Here is a 20,870-nt window from a genome sequence, read left to right as displayed (position 1 = left end):
CAGTTCTTCACTTTCTTCTTTCATTTCTATATCAGGTCTAAGATGAAAATATCAAACTTTGAAAATTACTTCTAAGACCAGCATGAAATGAAAGAAAATAAAAAAAACCCTGTTGATTTAACGGCAGAAGCTACTAAGTAGCTACTGCAACCTTTTATATCTTTTATATGGTAAAGTTTGATTAAAGTTGTCTTAGATTAATAACAAATCTGGTTGATGTTTAAAGTTTTAATGATCAATTAGATGCATTTCATAGTTATTTTATGTTTTTTAAAGGTATGTTTACACGACAATGATGTACTAAAAATTTTAAAGTTTTTCCTTTGCGTTTTTCATAAAGTTTCATATACAGACAACAACGTTTTCAAAACAATCCCGTTCACACAGTCATTCACAAATCCTCTCCCGTGGCCTCATGGGATAGTAAAGTGTCCATCATATACACACTTCAGAATCTCATCCGGGGACTTTCGGCCTACTCTTTTATAATTACAGTGAATTCAGACATACTTCTTTTGTCACATACTGTTTTTGCCTACTATTATACGATTTCGGAGCCCGTGTTTTTGTAGTTTACACAGAGAAAGTTTGTGTTTTCAGGCTCACAAAACGCTGTTGTCGTGTAAATGAACTGCCAAAACACATACAATGTTTTAGTTGAAAATGGTGTTGTGTAAATACCCCCTTAATCTCAAAACGTTATTTTAGTTAAAACATCATCATAAATGTCCACCCTAAACCTAGTGTGTGTGTGTGTGTGTGTGTGTGTGTGTGTGTTTGTGTGACCTTGACCCTTAAATGCATATGAGGGTCGATTTAAATTACTTTTAAAAAACTATTTTTTAGGAAAATTAAATGTAGCCTAATAACTTGCCTTTATAAGGCAACACATATATATTTTTATTGCATTCTGAATAGTTTCACACACATACAGAAAACGCAGTTAAAGTTGTATTGCTGACGATATAACAAAGCTTTACAGTAGTACACAGCCCAACAATTACACAGACAGATCATGTTTTGACACATTTAGGGTTAATAGGCCTATTTCTTACATTAGCCAAAAATGAAGTAGCCTATATCAGTATCTTCATGTTTCATGGTGCATTCATCAGAACAACTCATGTCTACACTCTCCTCTTTAATAGGCTAAACATCTGTTCAATAGTGTGTCACTCAGATGTCAGTTGTTTTCACATGGACTTACTCTTGTTTGAATGCCTGTCTTCATCTCGTCATTTATTAGGGTAAATTCAAACTCTCAAACTTATAACACACACTACATGTACAAAATTTACGGCATGTAAATGAAATACAGTGTCGGATATGGAATAATATGATCTATCTGATGTCATGCACGATTGCTCTTCTTTTTCTCCTTCTTCTTGTGACTGTGTGGAAATCACTGTATGGTAAATTTTCGCCATCTACTGGTTGAAGTTTGCATCGAGGCTTTATTGAAAGAAAAACAATAAAATTACAGTTGTATAAAACAATATTATGTTTATGTATTTATGTAGCCTATGTAAGTGTAACTAAAAAATATGCTACATTTAGACATTTGGCAGGTGCCTTTTAATCCAAAGTAACAAAATGCAAATTTTTGATCAGTTCCAGCAATATAATGGGAATTGAACACCTCGGTGTTGTTAGAGCCTTTCTCTACTGACTGAGCAAAAGTAATAACTTATAGATTTATCAAACATGGGAAAACACACAAGAACAGTTAAAAACAACAATAAATTATGTGTAGCCTAAATCTTCAGTGAGAGAGGTACAGGGATGATGATGATGGTGATAATGATGATAAAAGATAGGCTAAAGCACAATGACATATTATTCAAAAAATCACCACAACAAGACACTGTAAAATTAAACATACTGTAAGGCCCAAAAGGAAAAACAGCAGAGCAATCATTAAACAGAAAGAGAGAGATTTCCTCAGGACCATAAACTCCTGTGACTGAAATCATTGGACAACTATAAGCTCTAGCATAATATTAACAAGCTTTAAATAAGCTTTTACCAAATTCACATGAATTTATGTGCCAGGTTTAATAGTGATATAATCATTGACATTTTTTAACGGTAATTGACCCTTCGCTAAGCCCCGCCCTCCTTAGTTACTGTTGCTACGCCTGTCAAGCTTTTGCGCCTGGCACGTCTATTACAGTATGTATGCACTGGTTTCAGACATTCCTAAGGACATAATTAGTCATTTTTGGCAAACAGGTGAAAATATGAGAGTGCAATACTGCAGTATGCATTCGAGGGCTATATCCACGACATAATATGCAAACGATTAGAGAATAATTTCATCAAAATTGAAGTTAAAGCATAACGTTAGGTCCCAGCGCAAGCAGCAACCGCCGCATACGCTGACCATTCAAATGGGAAACACACAAATTTGAGGAACAGCTTTGTGCATGCCCAGCAGGGTAAGTGAAATTTGAAAATATTCTAATATTTATAAAACAAACAGCTTATCCATATGTATTGTGGAATAAACACAAGACATTAGCCTGACCACTTTGCAATGATAACATTCTCCCGCTTATATTTTTAGCGCGCCAGGCTACCGTTACTGCTCACACGTCGTGGGTCACATTAGTGACTACTGTTATGAACTGATTAAGTTTGCATACCAACCTTTTCCTTGAAGATCTCCGGCAAGCCCCGTGATGTTCCCTCCTTTTACTAACTACCTTTTACTTTTTCTAGAACTAACGGGAGAGTCGTTATGTCAGTGAGCCTCCGTCTTGCCTTTAATCACACTGCTTGATCCACGAGCTGGACAATAACTTTATTCTAGAGCTGCTATAAAGCCAAAACACTTTACTTTTAATTTCCTATTATCAATGTAAAGCTGCTTTGGAACAATCTACATTGTTAAAAGCGCTATATAAATGAAGATGACGCCTGGCATTTCTCCCCTTGGGTTTTAGGTTTCGGGAAGGGAACAAAATCCACCACCCCGTCCAAAATTTTAGGATACCGGGTATCAGATTTGCACAATCCATACGCACAACGCTTCGGCATGTTTCCCTCGCTCGAAAGCTTGCCAGACCTCCCGCGCCTAGTTACGGTTGCTAAGCCACGATTGGCCTGTGGCGGTTTTCGGGCGTGGCTTAGCGAAGGGTCAATTATGTGGAATTTTTTGTTTTGTTTTGTTTGTTTTTTCAACTGGCTCTGCAGTAGATCGTGTAGCACGTCACCACGTTCAGTTCAGTTTGGGGCGGAGCTTGTTTTTAGCGGAACTCACGTGACTCATATAATGAAAGCGAAAGCACAGCAGTCGTCAGCTACTGTAGACGCCATTTCAGAAGATTCAGAAACACAAATTTCTTCATGGGTTACTGTAAGTTCGTTAAAACATTTTTAAGCTGTATTAATACGGAGCATTTACTCTAAACATGTCGAACTTAAACTCAAACAAGGTCACATGTCACACTTTGATCGATATACAATCGAAACTCACTTCACGGAAACTGTAACAGTGAACGATGTTTGATAATAATCATCGATTTTTAACAGGATCATTTAATATGTTATTTTGTAATATTATTTTTAGTCTTATTTACATCGATCCTGATTTGACTTTTTATGTGAATTGTTAATCCTTATAATAACTATTTGGGGGATAAACACGTAAACATAGAATGTACATTAATGCTTTGAGACAAAAATAGATAATGTTTAGACCACTGAAAATATGAAAATATGAAGAAAGTATAAATGAGGGCCTGTCCCAAGACCCACGGTCTTTGCACTTGATGTGTGAAGTTTGGGGAACTTTTTATTACATACCCGATGAGAAACACATAAAATACAAGTAACTTTTTATATATTTAGATGTATTTACTTACTAATATCATCTTATAAATGTCTGTTCAGCAGTTCCTGTGTGACTGAAGATACATGGTTAATTGAAGTGGTTCTAATTAGGTCATGATAAATTAGGTTATTTAGCAAAATACATACTCATCTCAGTACCAATTAATTATGCAACACTTTAAATTTTACAACCAAATTATATAATATCCAATTAATTTAGTCTTTCTAAAGGAAAATAAGTTTTTCTTGACATCTCTCAATTTTTCAACTCAAATTCCTGAGCATGAAGGGATACGCTTAGCCTCAAATACTGCTCCAATGGGATATATTAGAGTGTGTGGATTTAGTGTGTGTTAATGTGGCGCTGAGCTTTGGCATTTATCAGACCTGGGAGTCTGGGACAGTCTTGTATATTTACTTCTTTTGAGGATTTTAAAATTCCTGTAACTCCCCTGTGATTTAACTTAATTATCCAGTAACAAATGATTTTAATACAAAATGACCTACTGTTATTTTAAAGATCACACAATATTCAATAGCAGTTTAGGAGATAAATACATTGAAAACTGAACACTTTTTTGGAGTAAGGAATAAGTATGTGGTAATCAGCTGATGAAACGTGTTATTCACACACACAAGACACTTTTTTTTTTACAAATCAAAAACATCTAGAAGTAGCACAACTGAATAAAACAAAACACATGCCTGATGTTTCATTATAAGTTTAACTGTTTTTGTTAACTGACACTATAACTGGGAAAGGCAATGATACGGACAAGAGGTCAGACGACTGAAGCTTGTGTTGAAAAAAGCCCAATCACACTGTGAAATTGACTCTATGCATTAGAGACAACTGTGATTTATTCTGGTGGTGTTTCACTCTATTGGGATGAAGTACAGAAATACAGACAGTCTGCTGTACTTTGATTTCAACTGTGAATTTACAGAAAATTTAAATTTTTAATTTACTTCAGTGTGTCAAATTCAGTTATGTATGTTATCTGTATCCAAAAAACAGGTCTGAAATCAAGTCTCTCATCTAGGAGGAGGAGGAGGAGAACTGTCCTTGTAAAATGAGTGTGTGTGAGGAGAGAGAGGAGGAGGAGGAGAAACTGCCTGTAAAATGAGTGTGTGTGAGGAGAGAGAGGAGGAAGTGTCTGTTGACATTCAGAGAGCAGAAACTCCCGTATCCAGCTGTGTGTCCATGAAGAGTAACCACTCCATAATGGATCCCCCTATGTTCAGTAATGGACCATATCCAGTATCCAGCTGTGTGTCCATGAAGAGTAATCACTCCATGATGGATCCCCCTATGTTCAGTAATGGACCATATCCAGTATCCAGCTGTGTGTCCATGAAGAGTAACCACTCCATGATGGTTCCCCCTATGTTCAGTGATGGACCATATCCAGTATCCAGCTGTGTGTCTATGAAGAGTAATCACTCCATGATGGATCCCCCTATGTTCAGTAATGGACCATATCCAGTATCCAGCTGTGTGTCCATGAAGAGTAACCACTCCATGATGGTTCCCCCTATGTTCAGTAATGGACCATCTCCAGTATCCAGCTGTGTGTCCATGAAGAGTAACCACTCCATGATGGATCCCCCTATGTTCAGTAATGGACCATCTTCAGGATTCAGCTGTGTGTCCATGAAGAGTAACCACTCCATGATGGATCCCCCTATGTTCAGTAATGGACCATCTCCAGTATCCAGCTGTGTGTCCATGAAGAGTAACCACTCCATGATGGTTCCCCCTATGTTCAGTAATGGACCATCTTCAGGATTCAGCTGTGTGTCCATGAAGAGTAACCACTCCATGATGGATCCCCCTATGTTCAGTAATGGACCATCTTCAGGATTCAGCTGTGTGTCCATGAAGAGTAACCACTCCATGATGGATCCCCCTATGTTCAGTAATGGACCATCTCCAGTATCCAGCTGTGTGTCCATGAAGAGTAACCACTCCATGATGGTTCCCCCTATGTTCAGTAATGGACCATCTTCAGGATTCAGCTGTGTGTCCATGAAGAGTAATCACTCCATGATGGATCCCCCTATGTTCAGTAATGGACCTGCTGTGACCTCTGACCTTGTGTGAGTATCATGAAGCTGCACAGCAAAAACTCCAGTGTTAAATTAACACTCCTGGGAGTGTATATGAGTCCACATTCAAGAGTGTAAAGTGTTAAAATATGAGTGTTAAATTAACACTCAAGAGTGTTAAAGTTAATCAGATAATTAAGTGATTAATTGAGTGATGATTGATCATTATTGAAGACACCTAATGTTAACTTGCAGAATCGCTGAAGGAGAAAATCTCAAATTGTAAGCCACCATTATGGCGATGTGTGTTTGCTTTTATATGTTTATTTGCCTAATATGTTTACTTTAGATTTTGTTTGGCTGTTGTATCTGAGTTATAACTGCCAGAAGAACAAAGTAAAAAGTGCTCTGATGGTGTTGGTTATATTATGAAAATCATCATTTGAACTTGATCACTGAACTCACTAAGATCCTTATTTCTGACGTAGATTTATTTTGTTGATCACAGAATAACTGTGATTCTGCATAAATATCCAAAATTTTAGATATAATACAAAGGATTTCTTAAGTTGTTTAAAAAAAAAAACAACTTTCTTTTAGGCACACACAGACGTCAAGATTCAGTCTATGCATCTCAACAATGGTGAGGAGCAGAATATTCAATTAGGAAAAGTAAATTACATAGACAATTCAGATCATACTATATTCATACCGCAATGCATGATGGGAGCCATTAATGAGTTGTGATTGGTGGCAGCCACTGCAACATGCTTTATTATTGTCACCATTGTTGAGATTCACAGGCTGATTATTGATGTCTGTGTTTCTAAATAAATTCATTTGAAAGTCTTTTGATTAGAACAATGTTTATTAACTATTTTGGATTATATGAAAAATACTGAAAATCATATGCTGTAGATTCACAGAGCTGCTGTAATTAACAAGTTAAACCAAACTCTCAAATCTCAATAAGCTTCATTTTTTGGATCACAACATGATTATGTCACAACATAACCAACACCATCAGATCACATTGTCTCTTTGTTCATCTGACTGTTATAAATCAATAACAGCAGACAAGCAAAATTAAAGTAAACATCTAAGGATCAAGAGCCCAACTAAAGCAAACACTGATCACCATAATGGTGACTGCAATTTGTGATTTTTCTCCTTCAGTGATTCTGCTTGTTAACATCAGGTGTCTTCAATAATGCTCAATCATCACTAAACTAATCACTTAATTAGCTCATTAACTTTAACACTCTTGAGTGTTAATTTAACACTCATATTTTAACACTTTACACTCTTGAGTGTGGACTCATATACAGGAGTGTTAATTTAACACTGGAGTTTTTGCTGTGTGCTGAACTGTGTGCTGAACTATATGTAGTGAAACTTGAATTTGAAATTACTTAACCTGCTGAGACAATCACAGACGTAACTTTCTCTGAAATGTTAGTAAATCACTTTGTAATGAAAAAATGAAGAAATATTAAGATCTGTAAAAAATATTTTTCAACTCTGGTCGACACACTAATGTTCTTAAACCCGAGTTCACACTGCACGATTTTAGCCCCGATTTTCAATCGCGAAATTTTGCGAAATCACAGACAAATGCCCAGAGGCAAATCAGTGCTCGTTCACGTGAGAGACAAACATGCAATTTTACATTATCAAAGAAATGATCTAAAAGAAAATCGTTGAGTCGTGAGATATTTGGCATGCTAAATATCTGGAAAATCTTCCTGTGTGAAATGTGTTCTGACTGAAAATTACATCAGTGATGTTCTACAGCCAATGAGAGATCAAGATACAGGGCAGCGGGAAGTTCGGGGAGAAGTTATAGACCAGGATATCAGAACACATAAGCTTTACAATTATATCTCAAGCTTTACAATTATATCACAAGCTTTACAATTATATCAAACAAAACACAAACATTTGCACATTACAACATTTGCACATTACAGCACATTACAAAATAATTTATTTACCCCCAACTCTCTTTGCAGAACACACAGTCCTTGCTCCCCGCATCTCCCCAACCATTTCCTCCTACATAATCTGTTTTTCTTTTTCTCATTTTCACTGCAAATCAGCGCACAGACAATTTGGATTGCAAGCTTCTTTTTTTTTCAAGGCTACCATTTTCAAGGCTACCCCTGTCAATTCACGCAAAAGCATGGGAATTATGATACCGGGGGTTTCAGAGTGGGTACTAAAGACAGTGAAACAGGGCTATTCGCTGCAATTCGCTCACAGACCGCCGCGCTTCACAGCACGGGTCGAAACATTGGTGAACCTAGAAGTAGCATACCTACTTCGCACCGAGATAACAAATTTACTGAGAAAAACAAATTTACTGAGGCGGTGGAACACGTCCCCTTAGCCGAGAGCGAGTCAGGGTTTTACAGCCGTTACTTCTTAGTACCAAAGAAAGACGGCGGACTCCGTCCTATATTAGATCTCAGACGTTTGAACAAAGCTCTGATGATACGCTCGTTCAAAATGATCACAACCAGACAAATCGTTCGAATTCGACCGGGGGACTGGTTAAAATCAGTGGACCTGAAAGACGCTTATTTTCAGATCCAAATAGCAGCCCGCCAGAGGCCATTCTTGAGATTTGCCTTCGAGGGCCGGGCTTATCAGTACACCGTCCTTCCCTTCGGCCTGTCTTTAGCACCTCGTACATTTACGAAGTGCATGGACGCGGTGCTAGCACCCCTCAGACGACGGGGCGTGAGAGTCCTAAATTATCTGGACGACTGCCCAGTCGGAGGAAGAACTGGTATTACACAGGACATTACTGCTGGCCCATCTGGATCAGCTGGGTCTCAGAGTCAACTGGACCAAGATCATTCTATCTCCCAGCCAGAGAATATACTTTCTGGGGATAGAGCTGGACTCCAGTCTTATGAGGATGCGCCTGACGTGAGAACGCGCGGAGGCAATCCAACGCAGCAACATTCACTGTAAGGAAGAATCTTCCCCTCAGAATGTTTCAGAGGATGATGGGTCTCTTGGCCTCAGCCTCAACGGTGCTGCGGCTGGGTCTGTTACACATGCGCCCTTTTCAGCTGTGGCTGAAACGGCGCGTACCAGCAAAAGCCTGGAAGGCAAGTTTCGCTTCGTCTCACGGCGAATCAGAAATGCGTTGCAGCTCTGAAACCGTGGATGAGAACCGGCTGGTACCAGACCGGTGTGAACATAGGCGCCGCCTCATAAATCAAAGTAGTCTTGAGTCTCGACAGACGCCTCCAACACGGGTTGGGGCACCCTGTACGAAGGGAGACCTTCCATGGGCCTGTGGACAGATGCAGAAAAGCGTCTACACATAAACTGTCTAGAGATGAAAGCGGTCGAAAATACCCTTCAGTTTTTTCTCCCTGTGTTAAAGAACCACCACGTTCTGGTGAGAACAGACAACACCTCAGTGGTGTCCTATATAAATCGCCAGGGCGGCCTCAAGTCCCGGAGCCTTCTTGCAATAGCAAGACGCCGCCTCATATGGGGCCAATACAACCTGCGCTCGCTGAGAGCGGAGAACGTCCTGAACGTGGGCCCAGATATGCTATCCAGGGCCAAGCTCTCCCCAGGAGAGTGGTCTCTGCATCCTATGACGGTGCAAAATATCTGGGACATTTTCGGCAGAGCAGAGGTAGACCTGTTCGCGTCACAGACCAACGCTCACTGCCCAATATTCTTTTCAAAAGAAAGGGACGCGCTGGCCCAAAACTGGCCCAGGCGCCTTCTCTATGCATTTCCCCTGGTCGCCTTGTTACCACAGGTAATCAAGCGAGTCAGGGAGACCAAATGCTCTATACTCCTGATAGCCCCGCTAGAACTAATGGAACTGGGGAACACAGCTCCATGGCCAATTCCGCTGAGGAAGGACCTGTTGTCCCAGGCCCAGGGTGCAGTTTGGCACCAGTACCCCAAGCTGTGGGCCCTACATATGTGGGCGATCAACCTTCACCATTTCACCTCCCAGAGGGAGTGCTGAACACAATCACACAGGCTAGAGCCCTGTCTACTAGACGGCTCTATGCGTCCAAATGGTCAGTGTTCGCTGAATGGTGTTCAGCTCATGACTTTGGTGAGGTAGCGGTGGTGCTTTCTTTCCTGAAAGAGCTGTTGGACAGCGGTAGAACCCCATCCACGCTCAAAGTGTATGTGGTGGCTATAGCGGCTTTCGCGAAGCCCGCAAACGGCCAGTCACTGGGAAAGAACGACCTCATAATCCGTTTCCTCAGGGGTGCTAGGAGGCTGAACCCTCCTCGACCACCCTCGGTTCCAGCGTGGGACCTTTCCACGGTCCTTGAGGCCATGAAGGGTAAACCATTCGAACCATTACATGCGGTGGAACTAAAATACCTATTCTTCAAAACCGCTTTTCTGTTGGCGCTAGCCTCAGTAAAGTGAGTGGGAGACCTACACGCGCTCTCAGTGAGCGCTACGTGCCTGGAATTTGGGCCTAATGACTCTAAAGTTATCCTCAAACCAAGGCATGGTTACGTCCCGAAGGTGCTTGCGACTCCGTTCAGAGCACAAGTTATTTCCCTTTCGGCACTCCCTACGTCCGATAGTGAGACTGGGATTAACCTCCTTTGCCCAGTGAGGGCTTTAAGGATTTATGTGCAACGCTCTGCCGCCTTTAGGCAAACAGAGCAGCTTTTTGTTTCGTTCGGTGGCCGCGTCAAAGGGTTGGCCATCTCGAAACAGACCCTGTCCAGATGGATAGTGGATGCTTTCGCGTCAGCCTATGCTTCCAAGGGCCTGGATTGTCCCTTGGCACGCACAGCGTTTTACATGGGGTTCCCGTAGCGTAAGCTAAACTTATGCAACACGAGAGTACTCTCGTAAGAGAACGACACTCGGTTACTAACATAACCTCGGTTCTCTCTAGAGAGGGAACGAGTGTTGCGTACGCTGCTGTGCTTGTGCTGCATTATGGTTTCGCTTCACTCGACTGAAATCATAATGCAACATCAGCGGTGTGGTGGGTATTTATAGGCTTGTGGCCACACCCACTTTGGTGGGTCATGACGTAGTGCGGGAAGGCTTCCCATTGGCGCTGGAGTCATGCCAAGTTGCGCTGATAGGTTGCAGCAGTTGCTACAGAGCAGCCAATAGGCGCGCAAGCCGTCTCGCCTAGGTCTGCCTACTGCAGCAAATGCGTTTTACATTTTGGAATTACATTAAGGATAATTTAATTCTCGAGAAAAGGAGTTTTCCCGTAGCGTAAGATAAACTTACGTAACACTCGTTCCCTCTCTAGAGAGAACCGAGGTTACCTTAGTAACCGAGTGTCGTCGCGTTCCATTGTGAAATGTGCACACAGCAGCAACTGAATGTTACCCCGGATAGTCGTGCAGGGTGAAAATAACAGTGACCCGACTACTTTGAAAATCGTGCAGTGGAAACTCTGCATTAAGGTTACTAGAAAGCTACAGACATGTGAGTTTTTATCAGGGTTGGAGCAACACTCATCAGGACTGACGTTGGCTTCGCCTGCAATAGATGATAGGCCTACAGTCTAAAAAACACTGGGTTAAAAACAATTGGGTTGTTTATTTAACCCAGCATAGTTGATTCATTTTTAATATTCATTTTACTTTTTCTTTTTTTTTTACTTCATACATGAATTAATGTCTACTGATGAACTTAAATCCTCTAAATTTAAAAAAAAAAATACTCGATACAAACACTGGCTTGCGTATTTTACAGTATATAGTATATTTTAAATAATTTTTAATTCATATTGCCAACATTTAAGCTTGTTTAACAAATATTATCAGTAAAAATGGAACATTTATAAGTAATTCAAGTGTAATCGACCAGTCTCTGTTGTCCGGTTTCCACCGTAACGGCGCTGGATCTCGTGCCGGCACTTGTGTCGTGTTCAGCGGGGGAACTTCTAACTTCAGACCGCTTCCCTGCATTTCACTCGTAGCCGAAGTATGCTGCGACTGGCTCCATAACCTGGCCATAAACAAACAGTGTACAGTTCTGAGAACTATTTTGAATAAAATCATATAGTTTTTGCAAGGCATTAGGCGCTTCCATCACACGAAAAGACTGTCGTGAGTCACGCAACACTAGTGTAGTTGACTCACATCGCGCCCCTGTATGTTGCTTTGCATAAAATTAAATGATATACAGCACAATATCAAATTTATAGATAAAATAAAATGTACACAAACCTGTATTTTACCGAAGACATGCACCATTTTGACGGAGCTGCACTGCTTTCTCTTGAAGAGGTCGCAAAAAACCTGCGATAAATAACTCAATCCCTGGGTTGTTATGTCTGACCCAAGATCTGGGTAACACAAGAAAACTACCCAAACACTGGGTTGTTATGTCTGACCCAAGATCTGGGTAACACAAGAAAACTACCCAAACACTGGGTTGTTATGTCTGACCCAGGAGCTGGGTAACACAAAAACTACCCAAATATTGAAAAAATAACCCAAAAAATTACCCAAAAGGCTCAACCCAGGATTTCGGTAGAAAAAATAACCCAAGATTTTTTAGCGTGTAGTCTTGGACTCCAGATAAGTAGTTAGTCTCATTTGCCTCTCACCTGGCACCCCTATTCTTGAACACAGACTGGAAAATCACAAATCCAAACTTAAATGGTTGCTGAACTTAATGTGCTGCTTTAAATTGATTTTTCTTTTCTATTAAATATAAAACCTGTGCCTGGGCACTCTAAAACTGAAAAAGCGGTAAATCCAACCAAGTTGTCTTTCAAGTTTGTCCCAAGCAATCAATATGCTCTGGGAGTTTGAGGCGCAGTAGCCAATATGGCCACTAGGTGACATTCAAACTCCATTTAGTGATTTAAAACCTCAAGAACGCTTTGGACCACTGGCCTCTTTTAATAGAAGACACATAGGATTTTATTGCTGAAGTGAAAGCAAGCAACAATTAAAGTAAAAATAAAACAAAGTTATAGTAGCTTAAATTAAGATACTTTTTGTGAAGAAAAACATGTCACAGCAGCACATACCACACAGTAATAATAATAAATAAAAAACATTCACAACAATAACCATTATTTTCCAGTATCAGTTCCGCAAGGCATTAAGATTATATTATATACGTTATGTCTTAACAGATGAATACGACTTTGACCCTTCTTAGACTTGTATTGTATTATCAGAACAATCAAAGTTTGCTTGTTATTCAAGTTTACACCCAGGTACTTATATGATGTTACAGTCTCAATTTCCATCCCTCGTATGTTTACTGGTACAACTTGCTAAGGATATTATGTAGCCTACTAAAATCAACCACAATTTCCCTCGATTTACTAGCATTTAGCCTAAAACCGTTTATCTCACACCAATCCACAAAACTCTCAAATAGCCTCCTAATACTCACCCTCATCACGGTCTGTTATACAGAGAACAATTGCTGAGTCATCAGAACATTTCTGGAGGTGACAGGTTTCAGAGTTGCACTGAAAGTCTGATGTATAAAAAGTAAACAAAAAAGGAGCTAAAACCTTTCCTTGAGGGACTCAGTACTGCACTTCACTACTTGAGATACACAGTCATGCATTCTCACATACTGTGGTCTGTTTAGGAGATAGTCAGTTAACCAATTGACAATACTCTGATGTTCTCCATCATTCATCTCCATATTACATGTAAGTAGTGAAGGCTGTATAGTATTAAATGCACTCGAGAAATCAAAGAACGTAATTCTGACGATGTTATCCAGAGTCTCTAAGTCTAAATGACTTAGTGATTAGTGTAAGAGATAAATAATTACATCATTTACCCCAACACCAGTTTTATAGGCAAACTGTAGTTTATCCTCAGCAGCATTCATTACCTGCTTAATATGGTTTAATACTAATCTCTCAAAGACCTTCATCAACTGCGCTGTTAAAGCAATTGTTCTATAGTGTGAGAACTCTGAGGGGGTTGTTATCTTAGGCACTGGTACTATACATGATGTCTTCCATAAAACAGCTTCCATCATTTATTTTGCCTTTTTTTGGCCTGACAGTGTATGTTTTTATTGAACATTGATGGGTCAACGCATTTTGGTAAAATAAATCATTAAAGTGGTTTCTTTTGATTAAAAATCTTATAAATGTAAAAGGGGCCTTTTACCACAGACCAGGACTTCAGCAAAGTTTGTACTATTTTCTGTTTATTTTGAGAAATAAATTAAATGCAATTTTATCATTAAAATATTGCCTAATCATTTAAAAAAAACACTATTCAATTAAAAAAAACCTAAAGATTCTGCAAGCTTTGAGATCCCATAAAAAATATTTTACAGTAGTAACAATTTTTTTGATAATTTATTATATGAAATGATTAATATGATGGTTTCCTTATAAATATGGGGGAACAAATGGAAAAGTCAGCCAGCTGTTAATTATTGAATTGTTTTTTTTTTTTTTTTTGTGCCTGTAGCCTCAACATTAGGGCCAATTACCAAACTTCACATAATATTCAGAAAAACTGTTGCTTAAATTACCTTGAACAAAAGCGAAAATCGTTTACAAGACCTTTATCTCAAAATATATTCAATAACTGTACCGATTCTCAACGGCAAATTAAATCAATAACATTTTAAAACCATGAAATATTAGATTAATTTTGCACAGAATCAACTTTGCGCTTATGTCCGTGATAACATCAAGAATCAGCCAAATGTCCATGTGAAACGTGGATGTTTATAAAGTTTTAGATCTAGTTTAAATCTAGTGGTTTAAAGGATAATAAAATCAAATGCAGCTTTTACCCCGGTGGCCTTTAACCCTGTTGTACCCTACTATTAATAAAACATGTTTTCTCTCTAAAACTAATACAAATACTGCTCTATAAATTACAGAAGTATTGACGGGGTTAATTTAACGGAGCAGACAAATAATCTGCATGGAAACTATTTGAAATATTTCTGTTTATTTCTTATTATCAACAACAGGAAAAGAAAGAGAGCAGCTTCTCCAGTATCCAACTGTCTGACCATGAAGGCCACAAAATTCAGTGATGGAGCAGTGACCTTTGACCCTGTGTGAGTATCATCATGTAGGGTGAACATGAACACAAAATGCACAAAGGTTCAGAAAATTTTACATTTCATATGGCTAAAGTTCTTTAACAAGTATAACAAGTAACAAGTGGAAGTCAAGATGTAAAGAAAGGAATTGTTAAATAGTGTTTTCTTATGTTTCTCTCTGCCATTTCTCTGTTAGACCTCCATTTACACAGGAATGAGTTTTGTTACATGTGTTGCATCAGTGTTATATTGACAATTATCCTTAAAATTAGTGATGTACTGAAATGAACATCACTTTTTTTTTTTTCAATTTTGATAAAAACTGAAACAAGAAAATTCTGGTTAGGAATAAATAAAATCAGTGATTTCCAATCTGGTTGTCATGACAAATTCCTGGACGTGCCACAAAATCTTTGCTCATTCCAGTATTATCAATATTTATATGTAAATGTAAGTTTTGTAATGAAACACTGATCGATCTGCCATAAATCAGCCAATAATAACTTCCTATGAATCGACTGATTGTCTCTAAATTTGCCAATCATATGTTGATGATACAAAAAATACAAGACTGCTCAAACCAGACAGTGAGAGCAAATATGAAAGAACTTTAAAAAAAAAATAGGATTCATATCAGCTGATCAAGGAAATCTGTGATCGGTATAAAATCTGTGATTTTCTATTTCTAAAGGAAAGGTGGCAGGTTATTTAGACAAAATCTTCTCTGACTTTTCAAATGCTTCACTTGGGGCAAAGGGGACATTAATGTGCAACTAGGAAATGCAGAAACAAACTGAGTTTGCAGTCTCTTATAATAAATCACCTACCATCAGTCATCATTTACGTGTAAATTAATTACATGTAATCATTTCAGATGAACACTGCTTTTTTTCCATGTCAGTGCTTCTGTTATTTAAAACAAAAAATGGTTTGTGGTTTAAAGTTTCTGCCAAGAATTATAGCATTTCTCTTTAATAAAAACTTGATGTCTCCCTACTTTAAATATGGAAGTCATTATCTTCCCCCAAATGCCTGATTTTAAGAGCTCCAACCCATGTTCAGTGTGCAAATTTCACAAAGAAAAAATTTGGTTAATTGTACCTGAACTTTAAAGGGGAACATTTATGTGAGAAGTTTAGTTATATTTTCGGTTTATTATGAAACTGTGGTGGGACAGATTAGACTATGGTGGGCCGCCACAATCTAGTTAATGATTGGGAAACACTGATGGGTTAAAAATATCAGTGCTTGTCTGTTAAAGCAAACCCTACTCATTAGGGGTGTAACGGTTCACAAAATTCACGGTTCGGTTTGTTACTTACGATACAGTGCACTGTTAGACCTTACCGGGTTTTTTTACAGTAAAATACTGGCAACACTGTTGCCAGTAAAATACTGTTAATTGTACAGTTCTTTACTGTAATCTAGTTTGTTTCTGTAAAAATGCACTAAATTTATAGTTAACTAATTACACTTGCAGAAACCGACTGCCTTAAATTGACCAACTGTCATTTAAATGTATTAACTTAAATTTATAATGCATTAATAATGTGAGCAAAGTATTACTGTGAACTTCTTTCATTTGAGACCACTAAAAAACTATTGCACATAAAGAGATTTCCACTGGATCAGCAACTACACAGTCACCGCCTGTTAAATAAAGCAACATGCAGCAAATCATCAATGTTTGTAGATCTTCTCCTGGACTGAAGCACAGGCTCTACTCTTCTGCACAATGGTGACCCAAAAAACAAGATTTTACAGTAAACTACTGGCAACAGTGTTGCCAGTATAAACCTGTTTTATAACTTACAGTTTATTACTGTTAAAATACATTTTGTGGGTGTGTCTTTTTTATCTTACACAGTTAACCCTTTCAACCCCTCAGGGAAATCCACACTACGAGTAAAAAGTAACGATGCAGTGAGATAATTAAGGGAATATGTAAGTGACTGTAAGCAGAATCACTGAAGAAAAGAGAAACACAAGAACAGAAAATAGAGAAACACAATTACTACGACTGACTTCCAGCCATTACACATTATTACACTTATTATTAACCAGTATGACTTTATTTCATTCAGTCATACAGAAGTTGTTATTGAGATGTTTAATTGAAAATGTTTGGTTTGTAGTTACCATTATAGAGATCAGTGCTTGCTTTAGTTGGGATGCTGATGCTAAAACATTAGTTTTTTCCTTTGCTGCTTGAGCTGTGTTTTTGTGCAAGTCACACTTGTGCACACACACAGTTTATGAATGATTGCGGTTATAATGATTATGATGACAAAATCATCATATTGCCTGTTCATTCACTAAAGAATTCATTCTCACTTATTCAGAGTTTAATCCTCAATCGAAAGTGTTACATTACCACCACTGTGAAAACGCAGCAATAAGATACAATGACTCTTTTTTTTTAAACACATGATGCATAACCAGAGAAACAGAGCTACACTGTGTTTTAGAAACACCGAGATATCACAATTTAGCACATGAATCTCAACAATGGTGGCAATATTTCTTTTTTATTATTATTATTATTCATGCAGCAGTGCATGCTGGGAGTTTTATATTATCCTGGAACCCAGCATGCATTGCGACATGAAACTTTTCACCATTGTTGAGATTCATATGCTGATTGTTGATGTCTGTGTGTGTCTGAGCCAAGCAGGAGTAAAATAAAATTGAATGCACTATATGATTACAATATTCTTCAGAAGACTTGATTACAGAAATATTGATTTCATTTTGTAGATTCACAGATACATGCTAAATATGAGATAACTATAATTTCAATGATTATATACAGGAAAAATCTGAAAATCAGGCATGTCCAGGATGATTGTGACATCATCGCAAAAAAATAAAAATCATCTTTCTCTTGACTTTTTCTTGCCATAACAAATGTGTTTTATAAACTCACTGTTACAGCAGCCAGAGAGAGATGAATGGTAAGAAGTCCAGGGACAAGAGACCAACTAAAGCAAATACTGATCTCCATCATGGTGACAACAAACTTTATTAATAACTAAATCTCTGTTAATTCTCAACAAGAACTTTTGTACATGTATGAAAGAAATAATCGTAAACTGGTTTGTAAACTGGTTTCACACTCAGTGTGGCTGGAAGTCAGTTGTAGTTTTTGTGTTTCTCTTTTTTCTGTTCTTGTTTCTCTGTCCTTCAGTGATTCTGCTTATCAGGTGTTCATCAGTGTCTCAATTCACTCACTTCTTTTCATTCAACAGGACTATATTAGTGAACTAATGTAGGGAATAGTGAATGAGGGTATAGGGTGTGATTGGGAAAACAGCCTCTGAGTGTCGACTTTGAGCACTGTTAATTCACAGTATATTCCTGTAGGCTACTTTTATTTTCTACGGTATATTACTGTTTTAATGGAAAATGGTATAATATTGTCAGAATTTTACAGCAAGGGTTAACAGTGTGGTATTACGGTTCGGTACATTTTCGATACAGCAAAAAGAAAGGAATGCCAGAGAAATTTCCTTGATTTTTAAAAAGGCGCATAAGGTGATTTTTGGGCACACAAGCAGAAAATTTAGGGCATACCTTAAATCAACCGGCAGCGCAGTTATTCACATTTTCCCAAATTTTGACTTTATTACTGACAAATGCCTTGGTAATAAATAGACTTAAATTACAGAAATTACAATGTGCAGTTTTATTTTAAGTTTGCAAGGCTCCAGATTAACAATTTGAGGGCAGCATTTTTATTCATAATGTCGAAATAATAATTCAAATAATAATAAGCAAAACGATTAAGAAATGTATATTTGGGAGTGGAAATGGCAGCCACCTACTGGTTGCAATGGTAATTTGTTGTCTCTTTTAGGGCTGTGCGATATAGCTAAAAAAATTATCATGATATAATGTTTCATAACGTTCGGAATCGATAATTATTGACATTTTATATAAACTTTTTTTTTAAAGACAAATAGAAAAGTTTGAATTTAAATCACTGTTTTTTATTTTATTAATCCACATTATTAAGGCAAACAACAAATTATATTAGTTTTAGCAGTCAAAAATAAAATCTAAACAAAAATATCTTCTTTATGTCTTATATTAAGTTAGAAAAAGGAAGCGTTAAAGAAACTCTTGAACTTAAAATGTTACAAAATGTGTGCAATGTAAAAGTGTAAACGTAGAACAATCAAGGCAAACTTTGAGGTAGATCAACCTCTGTAATAAGTAGGGGTGTAACGGTTCACAAAATTCACTGTTCAATATGACACAGTGGTGTCACGGTTAGATACATTTTCATATAGATATATGAAATATATACATATATATAATATATAAATATATAATATATAATAATAATAATAATATATAATATATAATATATAATATATAAATATATAATAGATATATACATATAGATGCCGCCCCTCTGCCTTAGTAGTTGAGCACGGACACTCCAATGTTTGGGTAAGATGATTCATGGTGATCTTAGATCACAGACAATGTATTGCCTGCGATAATTAATGCGATATTGCTCAGCTTGTCAGTGAACTACAACTCTGTGTTAATGCCGCTTCATCTGAAAGCAGGCGATGGCGATTTACTACTAATCAAGGAACCTATGGGGTGAGATTTCGGTCACAATTCTGCGCGCGCAAGATCACATTTTGAGCGTGCAAAAGGGCATTTCGCACGCGCGTGAATGAGTTTTGCGGAGAAATGTTCGTCTCGCAGATAAGAAAATATTGCGAGCGAACGAAAATCAATTTTGCATTTAAAATAAGTATTTGGATGTGCGCGGACGTTCTCTTTCGCGTGTGCAAAGTTTCACTTTCTTGCTCCTTTCATACCAGCCGTGAGCGCTCTCTAAGCGCAGACGGCTCGCTTGCTCAACACAACCCAGCGTTACAATATGCCATAATTCCAGCCAATCAGAGATGAGACTGCTAAATTCTGATTGGCTGGCTTGAAAACCAATCACAAGACTCCCTGCATCACCGACTGCGGAAGAGAACTAGTGCAGTTGAGTAAAGTTGTCGAACTTCCCGGGTCAATAACTCGTGAGCTAAACGTTGTTGCTGCACAAATAACACCTCTTTTTAATCGTAGTAATGTAGACAAGCAGCTACAACCTAATTTTCCTCCAAACGAGCTTTCCCTCGCAGTGGACAAAATACATTGATCTCTATGTGCAGGCGGCAGCGAGACAGATCCGAAGGGACCGTCTGAAAGTGCAAAACCCGAAAAGCGTTACTACGAAAACAGTCAATAACTTCACTGTCACACACTATAGTGTCATCAAATTCAGTTCACACATCACTGCTGTCCTGATGGTTATACTACAACACTTATTTTGTATAAATATCGTTTTGCGTATTTTTTATGATTATTATTTATGAAAAATATTCAAAAACTTCACTGTAATTCACTGTATTGTTGGCAAATTCAGTTCACACATCACTGCTGTCCTGATGGTTATACTACAAGACTTATTTTGTATAAATATCGTTTTGCGTATTTTTTATGATTATTATTTATGAAAAATATTCAAAAACTTCACTGTAATTCACTGTATTGTTGGCAAATTCAGTTCACACATCACTGATTTCTCCGCAAAACTCAGTTCACGCGCGTGCGAAATGCCCTTTTGCACGCTCAAAATGTGATCTTGCGCGCGCAGAATTGTGACCGAAATCTCACCCCATAGGAACCGGCTTTACTGACGAGATGCGCATAACAATGTCATCCGATATATCGCCCAGGCCCAGCCCTAGTTCATCATATACAACCTCCTGTACAGTTTTACTCGGACTCAGAATAAACAATTTTGTTTTAAGGTCAATATGATACATTTCCTGTTTGAACCTATAACTTAACTATAACCTAAAATGATTTTTATTCATGTGTTTAGCATCTGTATCTCAGATGCTATTGAGCACTATTGTTGTGCCTGAACGGTTCATTGAACG

The 20,870-nt window shown here is 38.0% G+C and overlaps 1 protein-coding gene across 2 annotated transcripts in view; it reads left to right on the top strand.

Moving 5' to 3' along the window:
* Positions 1 to 3,273: 3,273 nt before the first annotated feature.
* Positions 3,274 to 20,870, top strand: part of LOC311083602 (uncharacterized protein) — a 45,899-nt gene continuing 28,302 nt past the window's right edge. For both annotated transcript variants that reach the window (XM_084115267.1, XM_084115266.1), the window contains exons 1-3: positions 3,274 to 3,358; positions 4,853 to 5,934; positions 14,839 to 14,928. In XM_084115267.1, coding sequence (XP_083971393.1) covers positions 4,958 to 5,934; positions 14,839 to 14,928 — 1,067 coding nt within the window. In that variant the 5' untranslated portion in view covers positions 3,274 to 3,358; positions 4,853 to 4,957. The remainder of the gene's footprint in view (positions 3,359 to 4,852; positions 5,935 to 14,838; positions 14,929 to 20,870) is intronic.

This window comes from Abramis brama (assembly GCF_963993115.1).
Source record: "Abramis brama genome assembly, chromosome: 1".
Lineage (NCBI taxonomy): Eukaryota > Metazoa > Chordata > Actinopteri > Cypriniformes > Leuciscidae > Abramis > Abramis brama.
The sequence above is the reverse complement of the archived record's forward strand: the minus strand, read 5'-3'. Positions and strand labels throughout refer to the sequence as shown.